Source organism: Pelodiscus sinensis, chromosome 4 (assembly GCF_052426305.1).
Source record: "Pelodiscus sinensis isolate ZL-2025 chromosome 4, ASM5242630v1, whole genome shotgun sequence".
Taxonomy (NCBI): Eukaryota; Metazoa; Chordata; order Testudines; family Trionychidae; genus Pelodiscus; species Pelodiscus sinensis.
The window spans coordinates 58,049,326-58,074,474 of record NC_143055.1 but is presented as its reverse complement, the minus strand read 5'-3'; the positions used below and the strand labels follow the sequence as shown (position 1 = coordinate 58,074,474).

At 41.8% G+C, this 25,149-nt stretch overlaps 1 protein-coding gene across 5 annotated transcripts in view; it reads right to left on the bottom strand.

Moving 5' to 3' along the window:
• FAT1 (FAT atypical cadherin 1) overlaps positions 1 to 25,149 on the bottom strand; it is a 168,038-nt gene that overhangs the window by 85,337 nt on the left and 57,552 nt on the right. For all 5 annotated transcript variants that reach the window (XM_006128452.5, XM_006128448.3, XM_089777886.1 and 2 more), the window contains exon 4: positions 624 to 685. In XM_006128452.5, the coding sequence (XP_006128514.3) occupies positions 624 to 685 (62 nt within the window). The remainder of the gene's footprint in view (positions 1 to 623; positions 686 to 25,149) is intronic.

The following is a 25,149-nucleotide window of genomic DNA, read 5'->3' as shown; positions in this document are numbered from 1 at the left end:
TGATACACAGTCACATTCAGCAAAGACAGCTATGACAGCTATTCTCAAAGGCTACATCTACACTGCAGCACTACTCTGTGTCATTTGAATGCGTCCATTATTTCAAAATATAAGGGGTTTGCTATTCTGACATCCCTGTAAAGCTCATTCCATGAGGAGTAAGGGATGTTTTGGAATAGCGATTTATTTTGAAATAAGTGCTGTGTAGACAGCGGCAAATTTTGAAATAAACGTTTGAAATTGACTCGAAATAAGCTACGCAATTTGCCTAAAGTAATGGCTCTGATCTCAAGTCAGATTTCGAAGAAACACACCATCTCAGATTAGAGTTGAAAAAAGTTAGCTTGTTGAAAAAAAAAAAATCAGCCTGTATGTTAATTCTGTCTTTACATCTGTTCTAAAAATGATAACAATACCGACACACTATGTTATTAGGTGATTAGTTCTGAGAGTTGTTATCCATTAAAAATAAGTCTTTCTTTCTTTTTCTTTCTTTCTTTCTTTCTCTACTTCTGTTTCCTGGACTCATTATGTAGAGTCTCTCATATGGTAAACATTATTGCTTGTAAATTAATGAGTTCTATGCAGTTATTGTATTTCAGAGATCTAAAAGAATCATTTACCTCCAGTATGTGTTCACATTGCTGTTCTCGGTCTAGTTTTCTTGTTGTGGTTGTAATTAGCCCTGTAAATATAAAAGAGTAATTCATCAGTCCTTGCAGACAAGTAATTGTGATGGAGATTGATCAGCAACATTCTAACATAGACTTCTTCCTTGGTGGTCTCATCCCTTCATGCAGAATTTAAGTTTTCATTGTTTTTAATTGTCTTTATAATTGTGACGATATCCTCTGTAATGTGAGCCAAAGTATAAGCTGTTTTAGTATCTAGACTGCAGATCCAATTTTGTTCTCAGATACATCTGTACAGCTCCTTTGAGACAATGGGAATTACATGTCTACATCACTCTCGCACACAGAGAGCTATGACAACTGGCCCCACTCGTTGCAGAAGTCAATTTTAATATCTGCCAATCATTTTATCAGAAGCATACAGCTAATCTAGGACCAAAGACTAGCCACTGATCTTCGCCTGTGTTAGATTAAAGCTGCAGTGCAAAATAGCTCTACAGTTGGCTTAGTTGCCTACTGTAGGGAAATCTATATTGTGAGGTGAACAAAGAGGGCTGTCACAGTAATCTAGGAAGAAGATGACATGAAGCCAAATATTTTTAGCTCTAGGGATAAAAAGAAAATGGTTGATATTAGAGCTGTTATGGGGGAAGATGAAATGAGAATTGCATATGACTTGGTAATGCATTAGAGAGCCAAAGACGAACATCGGGTTATGTGAATGAGTGACAGGGAGTGTGATGAGTGTTTTGTATAAAATGCTGAGAAGACAGGTTTGAGCACATAAATGGCCCAGCGGGCGCCATGTTGGGGACCACTGCTAAACATGCTGCAATTATGGGTAAGCACTATTAGGCTGAATCCATGAGGCAGAACTGACGTATGGAGAAGTTAGTGACTTGCCCAAGATTTTGCAATAAATCAATGGCAGAATCAAGAATAGAACTCAGGTCTCCTAACTGCTAGTTTCATGCTACCTCATTTTTATTATTACAAACACACCTTTCATAACAAAACCATCAGCTAATGAAAACTGAATTGATAGACTGGAAAAGAAAATAACCAAGTTTGTGTCATGGCCCTGATAAAAGTAGAGTTTGAAACAAATAATTATCAATAAGATTCCAGTTTTACTTTCAAAGAAATGCCAACTGAAATAGAATTCTATATCTTTGGTACAAAGCTAGCAAATACTTGTGCCACAAAATAATTCTAACCTTTTTACACCAACAAAATGCACAATCACTTCTAAATAATATGAGAAACTCCTACCTATGACAATATAATACCTGTCACCTAAACAGACTATTTCAAGAAATGGGTAGCAAAAATCAAAACCCTTTCAATGATGATCAAAAACTGTCCTCAGTTTTCCAGCCATTTGGTTTTTCCATTGTGCGGGGTACTTTTTCTAACTAATATTTACTGACCATTCCTATTTTGCTGTATGCTCCTTCCAATAATTATAACAACTTTTAGTAATACAGGCCGTCCTCACTATAAGTCCAAGGTATGTTCCAAAAAACTTCGATTTGAAGCGAAACAACTTAAAGCAAGGAATTTTTTTCCCCACCACGGACTTCCATTTGTGCAATTTTTTTGTGCGCGACTTAAGAGCGGGGAATGGGAGGATGTATAATGTATCAGATCCTACAAGAATCGACAGCTTTAGTGCAGAATGGATGTATACCAAAGCAATTTATAGCAGGGATGCCCTGTATATACTTACAGTTAAGGCTAAGGTTTTGTGTCAGGTTTTTTCTAGTAAAAGACAAAAACAGATCACGTGCAAATATATATTAACAGAGACCCTGATCTATCCATGCCTTTACTCAAACTTTTACTCAAACCATATAAGCCATGGGGGCAGGAGTGCATGGCAGGCTGCAGCCCTCATTGCAAGACACAGGGCAAGGATACATGGCTCCTGCTGTAACCCTGGCTGTAACCCCAGACAGAAGCAGCCACCAGGTAAGGCCACATGGTCCTAGCTGCAGACCCCACTCTAGGGCAGGTGTGGGGGCTTACAGCCCTGGCTTCAGCTGAAGCCAAAGAAGTCATGGAATATCCAGTAATGTCATGAAATCCATGACTGCTATGACCTCTGTGATTAAATCTTAGCCTTACTTATAAATATTATGAAGTGGCCACCACACAGTTCAAAGAGAATGGGAATTAATTAAATGTAAGAAGAAAAAAAGAAAAATTCTCTATTTAGCAGTATAAAAATGCTGTACATTTGGTTTTTTTGGGGGGGGGGGAGGAGGGAGAAATCACATGGAGAGATTCTATTTTCAGTTCCTCAAGGTTACATCTTTCCACAAAGAGTACAGAACTGTGAACACTGGCAAGCTTGAAACATTTCATACACTCTAGGACAAAGCATTTACCTATCCTCCTGGCTGAGGCTGACCATTCCATTCCCTTTCCTTGTCACCTGCACATGGGGGAGCAGCCTGGAACTGTTAACTGTTAACTCTAAATGAGCAAATGGGATCCCAGATGCTCACCTCCCCTTATGTAGGCAAAATATGTACATAGGACTTTGGGAAGCAGCAGTTCTGCTGTATGTCCTGTTCTGGAAGCCCATAAAGTGCTTCTGAGGATGCTCTACATATGCAGGGGGGAAGTAACTGCTCTGTGGAGCTTGGGGGACTTTAAACCCAGCAGATTACTGACAGATAATCTAAAATGGGATTAAATCTCTAATCTCCTTTCTGTAGTTCCAGCCATCCCCACAGAAGAAGGTAGCGCAGAATAGAGAGTGCCAGCTCAGCTGCTCAAGTGTCTTGCTATTTAGGGTTGGGGAATGGTACAGAAAGGAGCCCCTCAGAGAGTACAATGGATGTAAAGTCAATCTAGGAGATCCATGTATTTATACTTTGGAATGCCCTGTGGCTCCTTTAAGATTCTCAGACTCCACCTACTGTACAAGGCTGGGGACCCCTCCCTTTCCACAGTAGCCTGCAGACCTAACTCCATAAGGCAAACCTTCGGTAGGATTCTTAATGCTGTTTACTTACGGAAAGGGAGGGTAGACCCTTTGGAGCAGCACTAGTGAAAATGCCAAGTACTCCTGGAAAAGCTTACATCATAATGCAAATATACACTAACATACTCCATCTTTACTGCATATAAATGCCCCAAACTAGGAGTCCAAGGTATAACCTAGTTCTTACAGCAAAACAACTTCTTATAGCGAAACAATCTTCACATTACCGTTTGTGAAATGAATTAATCAGCTTAGACTTTTCTGTAACTCAAGTTGATTGATACATTTTAGAAACAGATAGGTAAGCAATGTACTTAAAATGAATATGCTTTGATACATTAATAACCATTTTCGAATAATATTTTGACTGAATTTTATGATGCTGCATGCCACATAGTTCTATTAAAACATTCCACATTTAACAGAAGGCTTAGTCTTCACCATATACATTCCATAAATTCAGCAGAAACTAAGTGCCAATGAAGGAAATACAACACCTCTGCATTTAGAATCACACACACATACTGCATTCTTTGCATTTAACTCTTCACAGTTAGCCATTTTTCTAAAAAAATAAGTTGAACTTAAACTGACTACGAGAGTTGCTGTACTGCAACTTAAATCAAACCCTTTATACACTATTACAAACACAGCAAGATTCTGACTGCTTTGATTGTTAAGTACTGTCTTGAATGGAGATGAGTAGAGAACTGATATTTCAATTCCCTGGCAATTCCAAAAAATGGAAGAAAAAAATCAATTCAGATCAAACTGAAAATAAACATTGAAAAAAAAAAAATCAGCAAACTGAAAAACATCATTTAGGGCCAAAGGAGCCGACAGCCATGTTAGGCCACTAGGCAAAGGGGGAGGGGAGACTGCGTTCCCAGAAGGGGCTGGGCCTCAGGCAGAAGAGCTAGCCCTGAGCACTGCCCAGACTGCAGCCCACTCCTGCTCTCCTACCCCTCAGCTCTGCTGCAATTTAAAGGTCCTGGGAGAGCAACAATGGTCATGAGCCCTAGGCCCCTGGGAATCGCTGGACCATCGTTGCCCCCTTTGTCCCACTCCCCTCTGTTGGCAGGCCTGTTTAGGGTCAAACATATCAACTGAAAATATATTTTAAGTAGAGGAGAAAGCAGCAGTTTCACTTGTAACTGTCAACACTGATTAGGGTGCTTACCTGGGATGTAGAACACCTCGATTCCATTCCTCCCTCTGCTAGCTGCAGAGAAGGTGGCTCTCCCACATTACAGGTCAGTACCCTAGACATTGGGCTACAACAGGGCTACTCAACTTTGGAATTCACGGGGACCACAATGATACTCTCAGCACATGCAGAAGGCCTCAACTTATGTGTACATGGTCGCATGTACATACAAATATATATGTAAATAGCTTCTTTCATGCTGATGGGCATAAATACAAAGATTAAGCCTTAAGCTGCGGCACTGGACCCAAACATGGCCAGTGAGAGCCAGTCAGCACCTCTCTCAGGCTCTGCCCACAAAGCTAAGCAGCCAGCACTTCCCACAATGCCCCGGCGCTCCTGGCACCTCCTCCTTGGCGACTAGAAACGCCGACTCCCTGTACCCGTCTGTTCCAGCTGACTGGTCTGCTTGCGTCTTTCAGTGCTCACCTCACTGGGGAGACGCCTCGCCATTGTGAAGCATGTGTCCAATGGAAACCAGGCTTCATGTTGAGCCCCGTGTAAACTCAAACCACTCTGCGGGCCACAAACAAATGGGCCGTGGGCCACATGCAGCCCATGCATCACGTATTGAGTAGCCCTGTTCTATGAGATACACTGATGAGTCCATCTCAACCTCTCCTATTGAAGCTATTCCACTCGGTATAAAATAACCATGGATTTGAACTATGAATCACAATTCATTGTCTCTTTGAATCATGAGTACGGAAAGTAACTTTATTTAAAAACACCACAACACACATAATCAGCAAAAGTCATGCTGTGCCCATCTTCTGAATAAGGGAAATGAGTATTGAGCTGTGACAAAACTGTCAATTTTTTGTCAGAAAAGGACAGTGTCATTTTACAATCAATTTTCCTATTTTTTATTCTATCTGCTCTTGTTGAGTGAAAAACACACAGAAATACATTTCAATAAATTAAATTATTCCAATAAATTGCAATAAAGGAATTACTCAAATAGATTAGTTCATGATTCTTCATGTGAATCAATATGTACACAATGTATACAGTGGGTTAGTTAGGTCAGTCATCCTTGAGAAAACACAACCTTATTAAAAAACATTACTGAACTAATGATAAAACATGATATTTCTAGAAAACTGGTGTGATTTTACAGTCTGAAACATAATGAATAATTCCTTCTATGACAAATGCACAAGAACAAGTTAATGATTGGCTCTGCAGGCTTAAAAGAAGTAAAAAGCAGTGAAAACATTTTGGTCACTAATGTCAGCAGATACACTGGGAGGGAAACTCTGAATCAGTGAGGTCCTATGGTTACTTGTTTGACTAAAACCACACTTTACAAGGATTTTCATAGGACAGGGAACATCCTTTTTGTATGTTGGCTTATTTTGTTTATTTGAAATTCAAAAGCTAAGCAACCAACGTTGCTGTATTATGTCATACCACTTCTTGTTTTGCTTTGCTGAAATGTAAACAGCAATACACTGCGTAAAGGGTGCACTAATCAAATGCTAGTCCTAGAACCATGCAAGCTTTCATGAAAATACTTTTCATAAATACAAAGTAAATAATTTACCACCCGTTTGATCAATGCAGAAAGGGAAGGGAAAGTTTGTCTTTAAAAAGATCATTAACTAGGAAAAGTGACAAAACTGACAGACATGTAAATGTAACATTTATTTCCTTAAGAGAAAAATGCAAACTATGGGAAACAAAAAAAAAAAGTCTGTTTAATACCAATACCATAGATACATACATTTTCATTTATTAAAGAAAGAAAGGAAGAAAGAAAGAATCCTGTGGCATTTTGCATCTGAGGAAGTGGATTTTGCCCACAGAAGCTTATGTACAAATAAATCTGTTAGTCCAAGGGTAGGAAACCTCATGCCTGGGGGCTGGATGTGGCCCCGGCTTGCCTGGATCCAGCCCCCAAGGCTCAGGGCTCCCCCCCAGCATTGGGGAGTCTGCACTGCACTCCAGTCCTCTTGCTGCCCCCCAGGCTGGAGCACACCATATTTATTAGCCTGGGACCCCCTAGGCTCTGGTGTGCAAGTGGAATGTGGGGACTTTCTCCTTCTCAATTGGGGGCTTTTTGCTGATTTGTTTTTTGTTTTGTTTTTTTTGTGGTGGTTGGTTTTTTTCCTTCTAACTTCTGTGTGGCTCCCAACTGATTTTTTGTGGGTCAGCGGCCCCGACCCAAAAAAGGTTCCCAACCCCTGTGTTAGTCTTTAAAGTGCCACAGGACTTCTCATTGTTTTTGTGGATACAAACTAACACGACTACCCCTCTAATTCAGAGAAAAGTCTTCTACGCTATCCCTAGTTTTACCCCTTGTGTCTAAATATAAATATACACACACACACACACACACACACACACCCTATGCCAGCCATGGCCAACGCGAGGCTTGCGAGCCGCATGTGGCACTTCTACCCCCAGGGTGCATCTCGTAAGCCACCCCCGCGCCCTCCAAAATGGCTCCATGCTCCTGGCTCCGTGCGCTGACCTGGGCAGGGGAGCCGATAAGCAAATGCTACGTGCAGCCCAGGGCAGCAGGCTGGACTGCACACGGTCTTTCAAAGTGGCAGCGCTGTGTGGAACCCAAGGTCTGGCCCCGGGCTCCACGTGGCGCTACCGCTTTGAAGCACTTCCTATCTCTCCCCCCCCCCCCTTGCTGCCTCTTTCTGATAGAGACAGCAAAGGGGGGGGAGGGGAACTAGTCGACAAGCTTGTTGACTATCTGATAAACATTTGCTAACTAAAATCATGCCGGATTACAGATGTTGTCGGACCAGAGAGTACTGGACTAATGAGGTTTAACCTGTACTTGGTCTTGGCTCAGCGAAGGGAACCAGAATGGAAGATCTATCGAGATTCCTTCCAGTCCTACACTTCTGTGATTCCATACACTTCAAGCATGAGTACAGAGTGTTCCTGCTATAAGTCGGCCCGGTATACATCCGTTCCACACTAAAATCATTGACACTTGTAGGTACTGATGTGTTATAAATCCTCCCATTCTCCGCTCTTAAGTCGCACACAAAAATTCCTCCCAAAAATTTGCGCAAATGGAAGTCAGTCGCGGGAAGAAAATTCCCCCCTTTAAGTTGTTTTGCTATAAATCCAAGGTTTTTGCAATGTATCTTGGCCTATTAGCAAGGATGGCCTGTAGTTCCATTGATTTAAGTGGGACTGAAATACAGTAAAATTTCTGAGTTATTAATCCCTCAGGAATGGAGGTTGTTTCTAACTCGGAAATGCTTGTAACTCCAAACAAAACAATATGGTTGTTCTTTCAAAAGTTTACAGCTTTGAAACGTTCCTAAACTGAAAAAAATGCTGTTTTAAACTATCGTAATTAAACAAGCACAGAAACAGTTTCCTTGCCTCCTCTAAAAATGTAAACTTTTCTTTTTTTATATCTTACGTTTAAAACAATAATGTGCTGTGTTTGCCTTTATTTTTATTTTATCTTGACCTCTCCTGCTGCCTGATTGCTTACTTCTGCAGTTTGTAACTCTGGTTTTCATAATACTTAGGTTCTACTGTACTTAAGTACATTTACTTTTTATGGCTCTAACATGCAGGATGAAATTCTTCTTTATTCACTCAACCAGGCCCTTATTCTGAACAGTCTTATACAACCATGCAACAAATAAGGTAAAAATAAGTAAAATCCTGGTCCTATTGAAATGAATGAGAGTTCATCATTAACTTCAAGTGACAGGATTTTACCTAATGACGGTAAAAAGGTAGAAGCCTGGCCCTTACTAATGAGCTTGTGTCATGAAGTAGGAAATTCAATAAAGTACAATTATGCCAATATTTATGTGTGTTGAGTGTGTTGCCATGACAGACTGCAGGACTATCTATTGGCTCAAAAGGGCATTACTTTGTCCCAGATCTGATATTTCATAAAGTCACTCACGTTATCAGTAGCCAAAGAACTTTACTCAGTCTAGTACATAACTCCACAAGTCTCTCCCAGTCAGACCTACCCTCCCTAAACTATTTCAACAGTTGTCAGCAACAAAGATTTGGAATTTGCTGATCATAGAAGGCATTAATCATTTTAGTCATTTCATGCAGAGAGTACAGACAGGACCTGCAGTCTCCCAAAGATTAATAATACACAGGCTACGGGGGGCGGGGGGAGAGGGGGGAGAAACAGCATTCATAAACATCTGAAAGTCAAGCGAATAAACATTTTGAATCTAATTTTTTCTTCAAGAAGACTGAAAACCAGTTTAGTGGCTATATTACGGTAAATTGCTCTGATGCATCATCAAAGAGTAACCGTACCAATTTCAGCACAGCTATTTTCAGGTTGTACAGATCCCCTTTATGAAGGCATAACTCCTTGAGAAAGTATTATCTAGACTTAAAAAAAAAACAAAACAAAAAACAAAACAAAAAACTTTTCACACTAGAGAATTTTAGGGCTCAAGCTACAAAAGGATTTAAGATGTTTAATTGCAACTGAATCCAAAATTCAAGTCCTCAAAACTTAGTATTCTCTGGGCACCTAAATTTCATGAGTAAATTCCCCTATACACCTAAAAAAGTTTGTTGGTGAGCAAATGCATGTCTTAGTCTAGATGTCTGGGCACCTCTCTCATGCCTAAGTCTCACCAGGATCTGCAAACTGTGTTCTCCCATCTATTTTGCCTATGTTCCCAAACCCAGCATGCATGCTCAGAAGTCACCAACTGGATCAGATCCCACAAAATACAATTCTGAAATAAACACTGCTCCTTATAATACTTTACATAATGGTCATAGCACTCACTCACAAGGAGAAAGAGACAACTATCTCTGTTGCCTGGTGGGGATAAAAGACTTCCTCTACCCTTAGTCCCACAAAAAGCACTTAGGTGAGAGAGAGGGTTCATGGCTGCAAATGCCATTCAGAAGATGGAACCTACTCCCTATGACCACTCCTCTCTTCAGCATTTCCTATTGCTTCTTGAGGCAGCTCCCTACTCGATGTACTGGCTGTTGCAGACTCATTTCACAGGTTCTTCCCCATGCACTATATAAGGAGCCTGGATACCTAATTCAAGGATGGGGACTGCAAGTGTTGAAACACTGAGCCTAAGTCCTATTCATGGAAATAGTTAGTGGCCTGTTTAAATTTTAAACTGCAGAGTAGGGATGTGAATGTGCACACCCGGGTACATGGTTAACTGATGAGCAGCCCTCCCCAAAGCCCTTTCTCAATGTGTGCTGGCTCCCACAGAGCTGCCTCTCTCCCTTGCCACCCACTGCCTCTCACAGAGGAAGCAGCGGAGGGTGAAGAGGAAGGGGCTGGGACAGACAGGAGCCAGTACACACGGGGAGCTGGAGCAGCTCCTGACTGCAGAAATGGGCTGCTCCAGACAAGAGAAGCCCCTTTCTGCAATGGGCTGCCTAAGGGGCTGAAGCAGCCCCCTGCCCATAACAGTCAGGGAGCTGCTCCAACCCCCACTAGTTAACTAGAACCAGTAAACATTCCCCATGTAGGGTGATGATTATTGGTTAACCACTTAACCTTTCACATCCCCAATCACTTGATGGAGAGTAAAATTTTCAAAAATGTCCAATCCCCATCAATTTTCATTGGAATTTAGATATTTCTGAAAATTTTATGTTGTTGTTCAGTTGTCTTAATTTCTTGCACTGGTTCACAAACCCACCCACAAAAGGCAAGAGTACAACACATCTGAGTAAGGGGGTACAACGTACATTTCTGCAAAAAACACTTAGATTGCCCTGCATTAAAAAAATGGGAGTACAAGTGATTATAAGAAATGTTAAGGAAAGTTAATTTAAAGAGGACAGTGATCAATTGTTCAGCATTTACCGAGGATATAACAAGAAATAATCAGCTTCATTTGCAAGTGAGATACAAGTTAGATATTAGGAAAAACTCTCTCATCATAAGAATAGTTAAGCACTGGAATAAGATTCAACAGCATGTTTTGAAATCCCCATGACTAGAGGTTTTTAAAAACAGGTTGATAAACACCTGTCAGGGATACAGATACAACTGGTGCCACTGCACAAGCATGGACTAGATCAGTGGTCTCCAACCTTTTTACAACCAAGATCACTTTTTAAATGTCAGAACAAGCCAAGATCTACCACCCCATCCTTCCCCCAAAACCCCACCCATTCCTTGAAACCTCGCCCTCTCTATTCTCCTCCTCTCCATCACTTGCTATCCCAGGCCCTTATACACTCTACACTGTTGCTTTTTTTCCCCCGATTCTTCTATAGGAAGAGGTTTTTCCAACATTTGGCCTGTCTAGACTGGACCAAATGTCAGAAAAAACCCTTCTTTTGGAAGCCCTCTTATTCCTCGTAGAACAAGGAATACAGGGGTTACCAAAAGAGCATGTTTGCTCTTCCGCTTTTTTTAGTGGAAGAACAAACACGTCCCTGGATGCAGAAGAGTTTTTCCGGGATATCTCTGGAATCCCAGAAAATCTCCTGCAGTCTATCCGTACCCTCACTGGGTTGAGACAGAATGTATGCGCTCTGGGGTGGGAATGAGGGATTTGGGGGTGGGAAGGGGTGAGAGGTGCAAGCTCTGGGAGGAAATCTGGATGCAGGAGGAGGTGGAGAAGGGGATGTTGGCTCAGGGATGGGGCTCCAGACTGGGGAGTGTTGGGGTACTAAGCAAGCCACAGGCTTGTGGATGTGAGGGTGCAGGAATTTGGGTTGGAGTATGTGAAGGGCTCAGGGCAGGGGGGTCCAGTGTATGATAGGCTCAGATCTAGGGCCTGAGGGAAGGTGGGGTTGCAGGAGTGTTATGATGCTGTGGCCAGAGGAGGGCTTGGCCCCAACTGGGGGCTTGTTGGCCAGGCTTCATTTTTAAATAAAATATTATGTCAAACACAAAAGGTTTCATTGTCTTTATTTATGAGAGGGGGCAGGGAAACTGTTTTGAGTCAGAGGTCACTGACCCACAGAAAAGTAAAAAAAACCCTCCTCCAAACCCCTCCCCCCCAAGACTCACTAATGTGGCCCCAACCGTGCTGGTGGGAGCAGAGGACATGGTACTGGGGAAGGGTGCTAGTGGGTGCTAGGGTAATAGACAGGGTGCCAGTGGAGACAGGGTGCTGGGATAGGGGCAGGTTGCCAGTGGGGGCAGGGTGCCAATGGGGGACAGGGGAGAGGGGGCAAGGTGCCGGGGGGCAGGGTTAGTGGACAGGGTGTTGCTGGGGCGAGGGAGTCCCCCGCACCTGCCTCCTCCTGGGACTCCTTCCCCCCACAGAGGAGGGAAGCCCTGGCACATGCCTCCTCAGGGGACTCTTCCTTCCCCCTCCCCAAGTTCCCAGCACGCCACAGACCTGGGGGAGGGCAGCAGCCAGCACACTTCCAGAACCCCCGGAAGTGGCGCACAGCTGCAGGACTTCCGTCCACCCCGCAGGAAGCTGGCACTACCTCCACTGTTGTTGGAGGTAGGTAGTGGGATTTCTTGGGGTTGGGAGGAAATAGGGGGGGCCTGAACGCCTTGTGATCGACTGGTCAAGCCCTTGCAATCGACCAGTTGATCACAATCGACAGGTTGGTGACCACAGGACTAGATGATCTCTTCAAGTCTCTTCCTGCCCTACATGTCAATGATTCTACCTCAACTTCCTTCTCTGGATTTAAACTATTATTATTAAAAGTAACCACAAAGGCCTCGTCTTCACTAGAAAGTAGTATCATTGTAATCCAACCAAACAACTGTCTTTTTTTCAGTTTGCTTACTATATGCACTTGTGCATAGTCAGGTTCTTTAAGTACTCCTGTTAGTGTTGCTAGTTTGCTAACAATATACAACTCACTGTGAAACGAACCTTACATTTACTGTAACAAATCTTGGTTTTATAACCACAGAGTAGCAAGTAGTATTGAACTCCTATTAAGTCTCTCAAAATACCACAGTCCAAGTCTATTCAGAAATCGCTGTGCAAAGATACTTCCTTTTCATTGTTCTCTAATTTTTCTTCTTCTTGAGTCACATGATCTTTAATAGTAAGCTCACAGCTATTTGCCAAGTCTCATGACACCTTGGAAGACAGTTTCAAGATGTCATAATTATATTGTTTAAACAGCTACTAAAATGATCTCCTCTATAAAATCCTTAAGGTTTATTTCTACTAATGCAAATATATACTACTCTAGTCAAAGAGCAATATCTCAGCGAGGCCAATATTTTAGCTGTTAATGTGTAATAAAGTCATGATCGGCTGAAAGCAGAAACATAAAAGAGTAATGATTAAAGGATTAAGGTTAGTTTTAGGGTTCACTTCATCTGTTCCGAATGTTTTTATACTTCATGATTAATCTGCCATAAAATGTCTGCACCATAAGTATGGATTGCAGAAGCTTGTGATTAATTCCTCGGCATAGAAAAAAGATACCATACATAACTCTTTGGGCTTTTCTGCTCATTGTAAACCTTTTCTTGGTGGCTACTGGATCTGACATTTATTACTGTACCTAAACAAACATGAATATTCCACTTTTTTCCTTGTATTCATTAAAGATATCCATTCAACTCTATACATTTTTTTTTTAAACAGTGGAGCAAGGTTTCAACCACCATAAATATAAACTCAGTATTTATGGTGACTTTGCCCTGCTGTGCAAACAATTTATGAACTTTAACCTCCCGCCATTTAGCATTATTTGGTAATTAGCAATGTCTAGTTTCAGAGAGAAGCATCCCATTTTAAAACACAGTGAGCAGTTTTGTCCAAGCTGTTATAATTGTCAAAAAACTCATTTAACACAATTAAATTGTTTTCAACTAGCCAGGCAGAATAGTCCCACTATGTTTACTTGTGCGTTATTTTCAATTCAAGCACAAGAAAAATGGCAACATTATTGAGAACTGGGAAAATAAAATTCTCACCTGCTGGAACTCTTTTTGGGTGCATGACATTTCTACAGACATCAAAGTGCATCATGGAACACAAGTAGAAAATTTATTACTATGTGAAAAAAAATCTTTTGCTAGCTACAAAAGTAGTACGAGAACTCTCTCATTTAATTCTGACACACACATAGATAAGGCTAAATTCTCCTACATAGTGGTGCAAAAGAGAAGAATTTGATCCTCAAAAGTTTATGTTCTCAGCATGAAATTAAAAGATTTCAGAAAAAAAATGTAGTAATTTGCATTAAACAAAATGAGAAATTAAAATGTGTGGTTTAACATGTAAACTTCTTAGTACTTAATATACTACATAAAAAGAACTGCCTTTTTGGAGAGAAAACTTTCCGACATACCCCATACAAGATGTTAGATAGACTAACTGCATGCTGTTGCCTTATTTTATTACAATGTTCTAACTTTGTCCTTGGAAAGCAAACATTGAAGAGCAGATTTTCATCTTCATAACCTCAGTGTACCTTAGAGCAGTTTCTCAACAGGTGGTACACGTACCCTTAGGGGTATGTGGAGAAGTCTGGAGGGAGTACATCAACGCAAGTGAAATTTGGCAAAAAATTTCTGAGATTTTGCTCTGCAAAGGCAATCGGGGAGGGAGCAGCGGCACCTACCTATCAAATTAAATGGTCGGAGCCGCGCACCAGGCTGTCAACAGCTGGTCTGCGCATGCACCCCAGCCATGGTGAGGAAAGCTTGCAGCTGTGGCAGCTCTGGTGAGATCCAGGGCATTTCCAAGTTGGGGGGCGGTTTTGGACTGGGAGAAAAAAAAAAATCACTACCACAGCCACCTCTCTGGGGTGCTCCAGTGGGGAGAGCAGCTGAACCTGGAGATGCACATTACCTCCACCCTCGCCAGCAGCTCAGTACACCTCATCCCCATTGCCCCTTCCCCATGGCGCTGCAGAGAAGAGCTAAAAGGCAATGAAGTGGCACAATAAGCTTTGCTCCAAAGGATCTCCCCACATCAGTGGTGTACTGAGAGAAGGCAGTTGCCTCCAGGTGCCGTGTTAGCAGGGTGCTGGGCTGGGGTGGGAGTGCACAGCTCCACACGGCGAGCCCGGCGCTGGCGGGCCGCTTGTTTCCTGCGGACAAGACGCTGAGGCAGGGCCAGGTGAAGGGAGCAGGTACCATATGTCCAGTGCCTGGCTTTGAGGGAGGAGAGGAGAGGGGCATTGGGTCGGAGTGGAGGTGTTGGGGTGCCTCGCTCTGTGGGAAGGGGAGGGCACTGGGTTAGAGCAGGGGGCCAGAGGTGCCTGGCTCTGTGGGAGGGGTGGGTGCACTGGGTTAGAGCGGGGGGGCTGGGAGTACTTTATAAACAACGGTTGAGAAACACTGCCTAGAGTAACTCCACTCAAGTCAATGGAGTCATTCTAACTTCACACAGAATGATCAACACCAAAATTTGACCTAAATGTAAAGATACTATACAGGCGACCCCCAACTTACAACCGCCCGACTTACGATCCCCTGCATTTATGGCCATTTTTTTCATGCGAGATAGCACCTAAAAAACCCCAATATACATTCGCCGCTCGTATTTACGATGGCGTACAACACAGACTCCACGCATCATCCCAAAATAGGAAATGCACAAGGTCAGTCAGGCTCGCCAGTTTGCAGCTGCTACTTGAACTGCATGCATCTCCACCACACTACTTAGTTACTTTGTGCATTATTTAAACCATTTAGTTTAGTTTTCCTCCATTTCCATAGTCAATTTTGGTATTTTTAGGGTATGAAATGGGTTTTGAGGAACGGAATAGCCACTTATAATATTGAGCCTATGGGAAATAAGGGTTTGACTTACGACGCCTCAACTTATGACTGTTTTCCAGGAACCAAATAGGTCATAAGTGCGGGGGTCACCTGTATTCAAACTAGGGATGTTAAATTTAGTTTAACTAATTGACTAGTCAATAGATTTTCCATCAGCTAGTCGATTAGTCAATAAGCAGGGAGTGGGAGTTAACCCCATTGAGGCTCTGCTTTTTACACAGGCTCTTAATACATTTAAAAGGCTAAAGTGCAGCAGGAGGGATCCAGAGCTATGCTTCAGCCTTTTAAATGTTGGCTCTTAATACACATCTGGGACTAGGTGTGAGTCGGGAATCACCTGATTCCCGGCTTGTGCCAAGTCCCAGCTACCCCTACCCCCTGCAGAGATGGTGCTGGGGGGAACCGGCTTTTAACAAAGAATAAAAATCTCAACAAATCTGATTACATTCTACTTATGTGACAAAAATAAATACACATGGGAAGCATGACTTTCTGAGTTAAAGTATTAAAATTCTGTTTGATTGCTTTGGTTTTTTTTGAATGAATAATTATTTAGTTTTCAATTTACCCAACTTACAGGGATTTCTTTAGAATACTAGACTTTAAATTCACAGGTTCCTCTGAAAGCTTTTCAGTTATAAAAAGATGGCTTTCCTTCATCATCATCAATAACTGCTGTATTCCGTTCCACTTGATACTCCTGGGGGAATTCTGCACCAGTGCGTGCATGCATATTTCTTGTGCTGCACATTTTTTGTTTTTTGTTTAAGGAAACTTCCACTGAAAAGTTGTTGCAGTTCAGTCCTTTTCCCACCAGAGGGCATTGTGATGCTAGAACAGAACAGACAGTCCTAGAAAGCCCCAGACATGATAAGAAAGAGAAAGAGCCTGTCTTCTTCACTGCCGCTGGGGGGCCAGGTCAGGAGCCATGGGGAGACAGATAGTGTGGGGCTGCTGGGGGGGGGGGGGGGGGGAGTCAACAGGGGTTCATAAGGGCTACTGGGAGAGGGCATTCTGGGGCAGTGGATGAATGGAGAGTGAATACACAGGGCCATGGAAGCGAGGGGGAGATGCAGGGCCACATGAGGAGAGGTTGGGATTGCCAATTTGCCATGATTGTCCTGGAGTCTTCAGGAATTAAAGATTAATTTTTAATTAAAGACTGTCTGTCATGGGATGAAATCTCTATGAATTCTTCCAAATTCGGCAACCCTAACAGAGAAGGGGAGGTCCAGAAACACATGGAGGTGAGTTGCGGGAACATTTGAGGGAGTGCTAGGACACATGGACAGAGAAGGGGATGCAGAGCTGAAGGGGGAAAGGGCAAAACTGAACAGGGGCACAGACACATGGGGCCAGAGGCAGTGCCTGACTAAATGGGAGAGACTAAGAGATAACCAACATCTAAAGGCTCTCCATCACCTGCCCCTTCCCCCCAAAATCTGTTCCATACATTTCCCATCCATATCCAATAAATGTTTGAGTTCATACCCAGGTTCCTTTGCAGCAATTACTTTCCTCTCCCTAAGCTCCTCCATTACTTCTAACTACCCCAAGACTTCTTTTGAGTGCCTTTCTGTGCTGTAGTATAAAAGAATTATTACTCAGAGTTTTGTATTCATCTACTTAGTAAGGAACCTATTAATCAAAAAATGTTTCCTGACTCTTTTTTCATTTTCTGTATTGTTACATACTTGTTGACAGGTGTTTTGAAATACATTACCAAAATAATTGAAACTGATGTGATTGAGTTATTTTGACAAACAAAATATGCAGAATTTTGCTGAATTTTTAAATGTTGTATGTGGGGTTATTTATTTATTGAGTGATTGATTGATTGTGCAGAATTCCATCATTCTGTAAATTGTTGGGAATCAAGTCTTCTATACCATAGGAAGGCTCTAACTGAGAACTGAGTAATGGCTTCACATATGGAAACGTTTTGTATACGTAACACCCTCTCTTCTACCAAGAGAAAAGTGGAGAATTTTCTAACAGATTCAAAATATGCATATGAAAATAGCAGATTTGGAAGGTATTGTGCCTAGACATGACACATTTCTCACAAAACTGAAATAGCAAGTAATGGCTAGTTACCATATTTTTACATCTTTTTATTTTTTCAGGAATTAACTGGGCAGCCTCATAATGAATGTTGGGTTTTTTTCAGCTACAAAATTCTGACTTTGAAAGGAAGAAACAGGATTCTTAATTTTTGATTTTTTTATGGGCTACTCAGCTATGAGTTTAACATATATCTTCTTGGAATTGTCTCCCCCATCTCTAAATCATATCTACGTGAAAGTAGAGAAGTTCATCTGAAAATATAACAGCTCTCTGCTATGGGGGATTCTTCTCCACTATCTTTTTACCCTTTGATATTATGAATGGCTTATGTTGGACATATTATGCAAATTTACAGAAATCCAGAGGAAGGAGGAGTTCAAAGTGATATCAGAAATACTCCCCCTGATAGCTTTATAGATTAATTTAAGATTTCTATATGTGATTTGTGTGTGTACATCACTACAAGTTATTCGCTCCTTATGCAGATTATCAAAATTAAAGCAAATTTAATAACAACAATATACAAAGAACTTCAACATTAATCATCTAACTTATCCTGAACTACGGATACCAAGTGGCAAGTGGGCTCAATCAAATAAAAATAAGCACAACATACTGCCCCTATTTTAAATTAGGACTTGAAGCTTCTCTGTCTTCACCAGACCCCCTTCATCCTTTTTCATGAACAAATTTAATTAACGAGTAGTCCTGTGCCACCTTAGAGACTAACAAAAATATACAGCATCATGAGCTTTCATGGTGTTGAAGACCCACTTCATCAAATGAATTCAACTCCTCTGATGAAGTGGATCCTAACCACAAAAGCTCATGATCCTATATATTTCTGTTAGCCTCTAATGTGCCAAAGGACTACTCGTATTTAAAGTTACAGACAAACATGACCACTCCTCTGAGAAATTCAATTAACTCCTCTTCCTATTTCAATGGTGGAATTTCAAACCATTCTTAAGCGATTGCACAGAGCAGAGACCTAAAATACATCCTATGCTAAAGAGAGTGCTTCAGTGCTGCTACTAGGGAGAAAGAAGGATAAAGAATAATGACAGACAACAAAGTTTGGGTGTAGAAATCTTCCATCAAGAAGAGTAGGCCAGCCATGCCAGAAGAAAGACTGGAGAAAAAGGATATGGTTCAATTAGTCTGTGAATTTATTCACCAAAAACATCTGGTAATATTTGTTATAAGTACGGATAACCTGCACTGTACAGGTTATCATTTGTTTAATTATTTACACCCAATCCTCAAACTGAACCCTGCCACACTTTTCTCTGAGGAAGAGGGTCGGTGCTCCACTGCACCAGATACAGGAGCTAACCCTGCTGCAGCTCTGCCTTTTAAATGTATTAAGAGTCTAGTGGCTCAATACATTTAAATGGAAGAAGCAAAGTGGGGGGATCGGGTGTGAACCGAGAATCAGTTTATTCCTGGCTTGTGCCTCATCCCCCACCTTACCTCTGCCTCCCCTTCCCCAGCTCCCCCCAGCACTGGCTCCTGCTCCTCCCGCCCCCATTGCTGCCTCTTTCTGATAAGATAGCAAAGGGTGGGGTGGAAGTGACTAGTCAACTACTCAACTACCCGATAATCAGGTAGTTGACTAGTCACTTACATCCCTACTTGGGCTCATAAGTTAACCTGCACAGTTACACGCACCCTCCCCCCCTTGCTGCCTCAGTATCAGAGGCAGCTTGAGGGGGTGGAGGAAGGTGGGAGCCAGAGTGCAAGGGGGGCCAGTTTTTAAGCCAGTTTCCATCTGCGCATGTCAGCTTCTGTGGAGCTGCATGCCCACCCCCTGACACCACGCGCTGCCTCCCACAGAGGCAGTAGCAGGTGAATCTGTATCAGAAGCAGTGGGGGAGAGGGTGGGGGGGAGGCATGCTGAAGCCAGTGCTCATGGGAAGCCACCTTAAAAGGCAGCTGCCTGAGAGCACCTATTTCCACATGCCCCATTGCGTGTAAACACATAACCACTGAAAATTTCAGCGGTTCCATGTTTAGAAAAATTAACGTATTTTAACATCCCTAATTATACCTAACTCCCCATCACCACTACACCAGATGTCAAGTCCACGCTCCCTTTATTGCTAGGTTTGTCTTTGGATTTCCATCAAACAGGAACTCAACAGAAAGCCAAGCTGGAAGTACCTAACCATTTCTGAATAGGAACAAATTTTGCATTATTAAAAACAAGCAGATACATTTTTGAAAGCTAGTCAAAATTATTTTCTGAGCTAAAAGAATGCCTTTTGCAAAACCAAAATGTTGGAGAAAATTTCAATTTTGCCTAAACATTTAATTTTTTCAGTCAGGAAAAATCAAAATGATGTGCCCTGCTACAGGATTCTTGTCAATTTTCACTTTCTGACAGGAAAATAATAGACGCGGTGTAGATGCGGTTATTTCGAGAGAAAACCCTTCTCTCGAAATAACCCTTATTCCTCATTCAATGAGGTTTGCCGGTAATTTTGAGAGAAGAGTTTTCTCTCGAAATAACAGCATCTACACTGCGTCTGTTATTTCGAAATAGTGCCACAATGTGAATATGCAAATGAAGAGTGGAATATTTAAATCCCGGCTTCATTTGCAATTTCAAATGTCTTCATTTGCAGCCCTCTCTCAAAGAGGGTGCAAGTGTAGACATACCCTAAATTAGAACAGTATCTTATGGCCTAACTTAGAGTATGTCTACACTAGCCCCCTAGTTCGATCTAGGAAGGCTAATGAGGGCGACCGAAATTGCAAATGAAGTGTAGGATTTAAATATCCTGCACTTCATTAGCATGTTCCCGGCCAGTCACCATTTTAGAAATTGACTAGCCTGAAGTAACTGCCCATGTCTACACGCGGCAGTGAAATGGGATTCCGAATTAAAGCCCTACTTCGAATTAGCTGTTATTCCTCCTGCAATGAGGTTTACCAGCAATTAAGAGTGGCAGCAATTCTGGGGTACGGTTCTTTTTTTTTCCTCCTCACTTCATACCTTATTCTCTTTTTTAACAGAGTATATTGGAACTATAGTTAAGAAGAAAAAATATTCATTTAAAAGACTGCAGACAACGTGTGAAATAAATCTATCAATAGTGCAGTCACATATCTTCAAATTCTTGTTAGAGTATTTTTATAAAGAATAGTAGTCATGTGATAAATTAAATTCTGTCTCCATATGTACAGCTATATTCTGACCTCAGTCTGTATGTGCAATCCCCATTGATTGCAACTGCAGTATTACAGTCCGGGACCAATTCAGAGTTCTCTTAATTTCAATAAGACCAAAATTTAGATGACCACAGCAAGACTGCACATCTTCATTTTTTCCTCTCTTCAAAATATATCAAATAAGTAAAAGCTAATCATATAATTAAGATATACATTACAAGGTTTGTGGCAGAAATGGCTAGGGAATAAATTGACACAGTTTGAACAATTAAAAAATTGTAGCTAAATGCAATTTTGGCTTTTTAGCAGCTTTAGCACAGGACTTAACAAAAGATGTTTGATCCTAGTTTTGAAATGTTGGCTCAACCAGGATGAAGAACCACAATGTTAAACAATAGAGGTTTCCTTTATATAAAGAAGTATAACACAGTGTAGCCACAAGTCCTTCATTTCCTCACTAAGTAACTCTCCAGCGATATCGGAAACCCTTGGAAGTTGTTTGCAGCTGTAGCTATTTCCTATTACACTTTACTCAGTCTCCTGATCAGCCACAGAAAACTGACATTGCTTTGAAGGGTAGGAATAGTTATAAACTGATATGAGAACGTGACCTGGACAATCTGCCATTATACCCAATGACTATTAACCTTTTAGGACTTTACAATGCTCTGGATTAGCGAAGACTAGTAAATTGACAGCAGGATCCTTACACTAAGTATGAACAAAATTTTAATCTCATTGTTTATGGTTAAACTTTCTTCAATTAAATTAAATCGATATTATATGGCAGGACTCATGTATAAAAATGAAGGTGGAATTTTCTAAAAAAGCCTATAATTCAAACACAAATGTTAGCATTATGTACATTTTAAAGGTCCAAAGGTTATGTTTTGAATTTCAGAAGCTGCCACATACTAGCAAAATTCCTAACAGCCTTTTTTATTTAAAAAAAAAAAAAGTAGTATTCAAGAACTTTAAAAAAGCCAAAAATGTAGCAAAACTATCAGTTATATCAAAAAAGTTATTTCAAAAGAACATAAGGGTTTCAAAATCAAGAACCCATAAGGAAATACCAGGATTAACACGGCCCATGAAATTTTAATCCATTTCCCTTCTATGTACATGTTACAATATCCTTCCTGAAAGACCGTAAGAAAATAGATTATTTTAAAAAATAAATAAAATGAAGCAGGTTTTTAAAATTATATATTTCATAGAAATTAAATAGATTTATTATAAATAACAGAAAAGTAAATTTGAAAGGATTACAACTTGCTTTAAGGGCTAAATTTATGATAATCTATTAAAATCATTTTTTTTTTTTTAAACACAAAAATATTAAGTGGTACATATTTCCAGCCAGTCTTAGAGAAAGTCAAATAACTGAATTGGCTGAAGCCACTGGCTGAGCACCAGAGTTTGAAGTGCTTTTGACAGCACTAGCTTCTTCTGCTACACTGAGAGAATGTTTTTCTTCATTTAAGTATATTGAAATAGTTCATTTCAATGATTTGTTCACCCAAAGTTAAGCAAAAAAAGCTTATTTTTCTCTTCCAATCTCTGAATAAAAAGTAGGTGAGAGAAGATGAAATCTACTACCTAGAAAGTACCAATGTTGTAGGTGGAGGTGCACAGATTAAGGCAAAAATTGTAAAAAATGTCCGTAAATTTTGGCTGCCCAGATTAAGATACCTACTACCTGATTTTCCAAAGATATTAGCATTTTCATAACATTTTATATGTTAACAAAAGATCAAACTGACTTCAGTTGCAGTAATAAATCACTCAGCACTTCTACAAGCTTGATCCTAGGTGTCTCATATTGGGCACCCAGAAAGCAACTAACACCGATTTAGCAACTACCTGTGATAATCTGGGTTTAAGCAAATTGACTAGGATCACACAAGAGCTCGGTGGCAGAGGCAGAAGCCAATTCTTCAGCGTGACATTCAACTTCCTGAAACAGGAGGCCATCCTTTCTCTTCCTGTAATCCCCCATTTCATTCTCTAAACACCACCTGTTTTTTTCCCCTCCACACACCTCAAAACATTATCCTTTCAGGTCTCACTCTGAAAGGTGGTCTACACCTAAAACATAGTCCAACACAGCTACCTCAGCTGGGGGTTGGGGGGAGTTCACACTCAGAAACATAATTAAGATAACGGACACAAAAGGCAGAATCGAACCTGGGACCTCTGGAGCTTAGAACAGTGAGTTAGACAGACTCACCACATAAACTAATATGGTAGAGTCTACCATATTAGTTTATGTGGTAGAGGCTCATGTTCTAAGCTCCACAGGTCACAGGTTCAATTCCACCTGTTGGTATCATGTAGACACTACCGGGTAGACACTCAAGCTATAAAAACAAGTAGTCCTGTGGCACCTTAGAGTCTAACAAAAGTATAGGTAGTATTGTGATGGGGCAGGCATACCCCACACTAGATTGGGAGGGGTGAAAACCCTGAGAGTGGAGGTAGTCCCACCCCTTCGACCCAACATGGCATGCTCCAAATGCTGGGGCAGTATAAAAGGCCAAGGAGCAGCTCAGTCTGGACTGGCCAGTGAAGGGGAAAGTTCGCTAGATGGAGCTCCCGCGCTGTTACAGCCCGCAGTCCACATAGAGGGAGCTGAAGGGCCAGAAGGCAGTGACTTCTCAACCCCTACGGAGACCCAGGGAAAAACCATAACTGGAGAATGGGGAAAACCAATGGCTATGTGGGACAATGCCCCAACGGGACAGGTAGGAAGCAACCCAGGGAGGGTGCAAGAGCTGCCCCTCCCACCCAGGCATCCTCAGCATGTTTTGGCTGGACCCCCTGCTAAGAGGGAGCGGTAGGCAAGCCCCATGCTCATAGGGCCCTGGGTCAGGACCTGGTGAGGCAGGATGGGCCCAGGTCTCCAAACAGGAGCAACCCGCTGCACTCATTGACTCTGGCTATTAAGCCTTGCTGCCCTGAAGTAAGAGGCATGCGGCGGTGACCAATCAAGTGGCGACCGCACTCTGGAATAGCCCTATTATTGTGGCAGGGTGGGCAGATACCGCCGTAAGTATCATGGGCTTTCATGGGCAAAACCCACTTCTTCAGATAATGATCTGGAGTAGAAATGAAACAAACTATAAATGACAGAAAAGCCCCTTTTAGCTCTGTAACTAGTGTCTATACTACGAGCACTATGGTGCTGCAGCTGGAGCACTGCAGCCAGAACTGCTGACAAAACTGCCACGGCCCTGGGCAAGACGTGTGCATGGCAGTGAATCCTGGCCCCCGAAAGGGGAGGGCCTCAGGTGAAAGACGTGAGGCTGGAGCTAGCATCCCTCAGCCATTGTTCAGTACTGTCTGGTCCTCGCCACTGTGGGCTTTGGTGGCAATTTAAACAGTCCAGGGTGCTGGCCACTGCCTTAGTAGTGGTGACTGGGATCCCAGGGCCCTTTTAAATGACTGGGCCCCATGGCAACTACCCCTTCCACCCTCCCCTCCCCCATTGGGGGATCTGACTGCAGCTGTGCTCTTGTAGCACTTACAGTCTAGACACACCCACTGTTAATAATATAGCTTGAACTCTAACAAAGAGCCTGGTTTATACCACAGTAGAGCAGAACTAATACACCTATGTGAAACATATATTCAAAGGCTGCCTTGCTGTGAGTCAATCAACCCCCTTTGTTTGTGGGCTACAACTTAATGGCTGTAGTCCAGAGGTAATTAACAAAACTCCTTTTTACCATCTGAATTCAAGTGTTTTACCTGCTGAGCCATTATTACTTGGTCTGTTAAAGCGCAACCCTTTTCTTTTAGTGGACTTTTCAGGATAAGAAAAAATGATAAAAACAGTACAAAATTACAGGAAATAATAACAGAAAAACAGCATCCTGCCACAAGAGGATTTCACTTTCAGGAAATATATATTTTAAAGTAATTGCATTATGTAAAATAAATGAAACAAAAATGCACTGCATTACAAAAGAATTCATGAACACAACTCATCAAATCCCTTCAGAATAGATAAATATAACTCTTCTCTAAAATGAAGTAAGTGACTTGTCAAATATCAAGTCAAACAGAGTCAGATCTCCTAAGTCACTATCCTATACTTTTATTTAGCTATGTAAAAGCAAACAAGAGGTTTGAAAGTAACATCCTACACTAAAAAGTTGTCACTAACCAGTTGACTAGTCGACCCTGGGGAGTATCCCCATAGATCGCAATCTGGGTGGAGTGGGGCTGCTGGGAATGGACAGGTTCCCTGCTTGCTCTAGCCCCATGCCTGTCCATTCCCAGAAATAGGGCCAGCGCAGCCTCATGTGTGAGGGAGAGAGAGAGGGCAAGAATCTTGGTGTGCTGCTCCTGCCTGCAAGCATCATCTCCCTCGGCTCCCATTGGCCGGGAACGGAGCTGA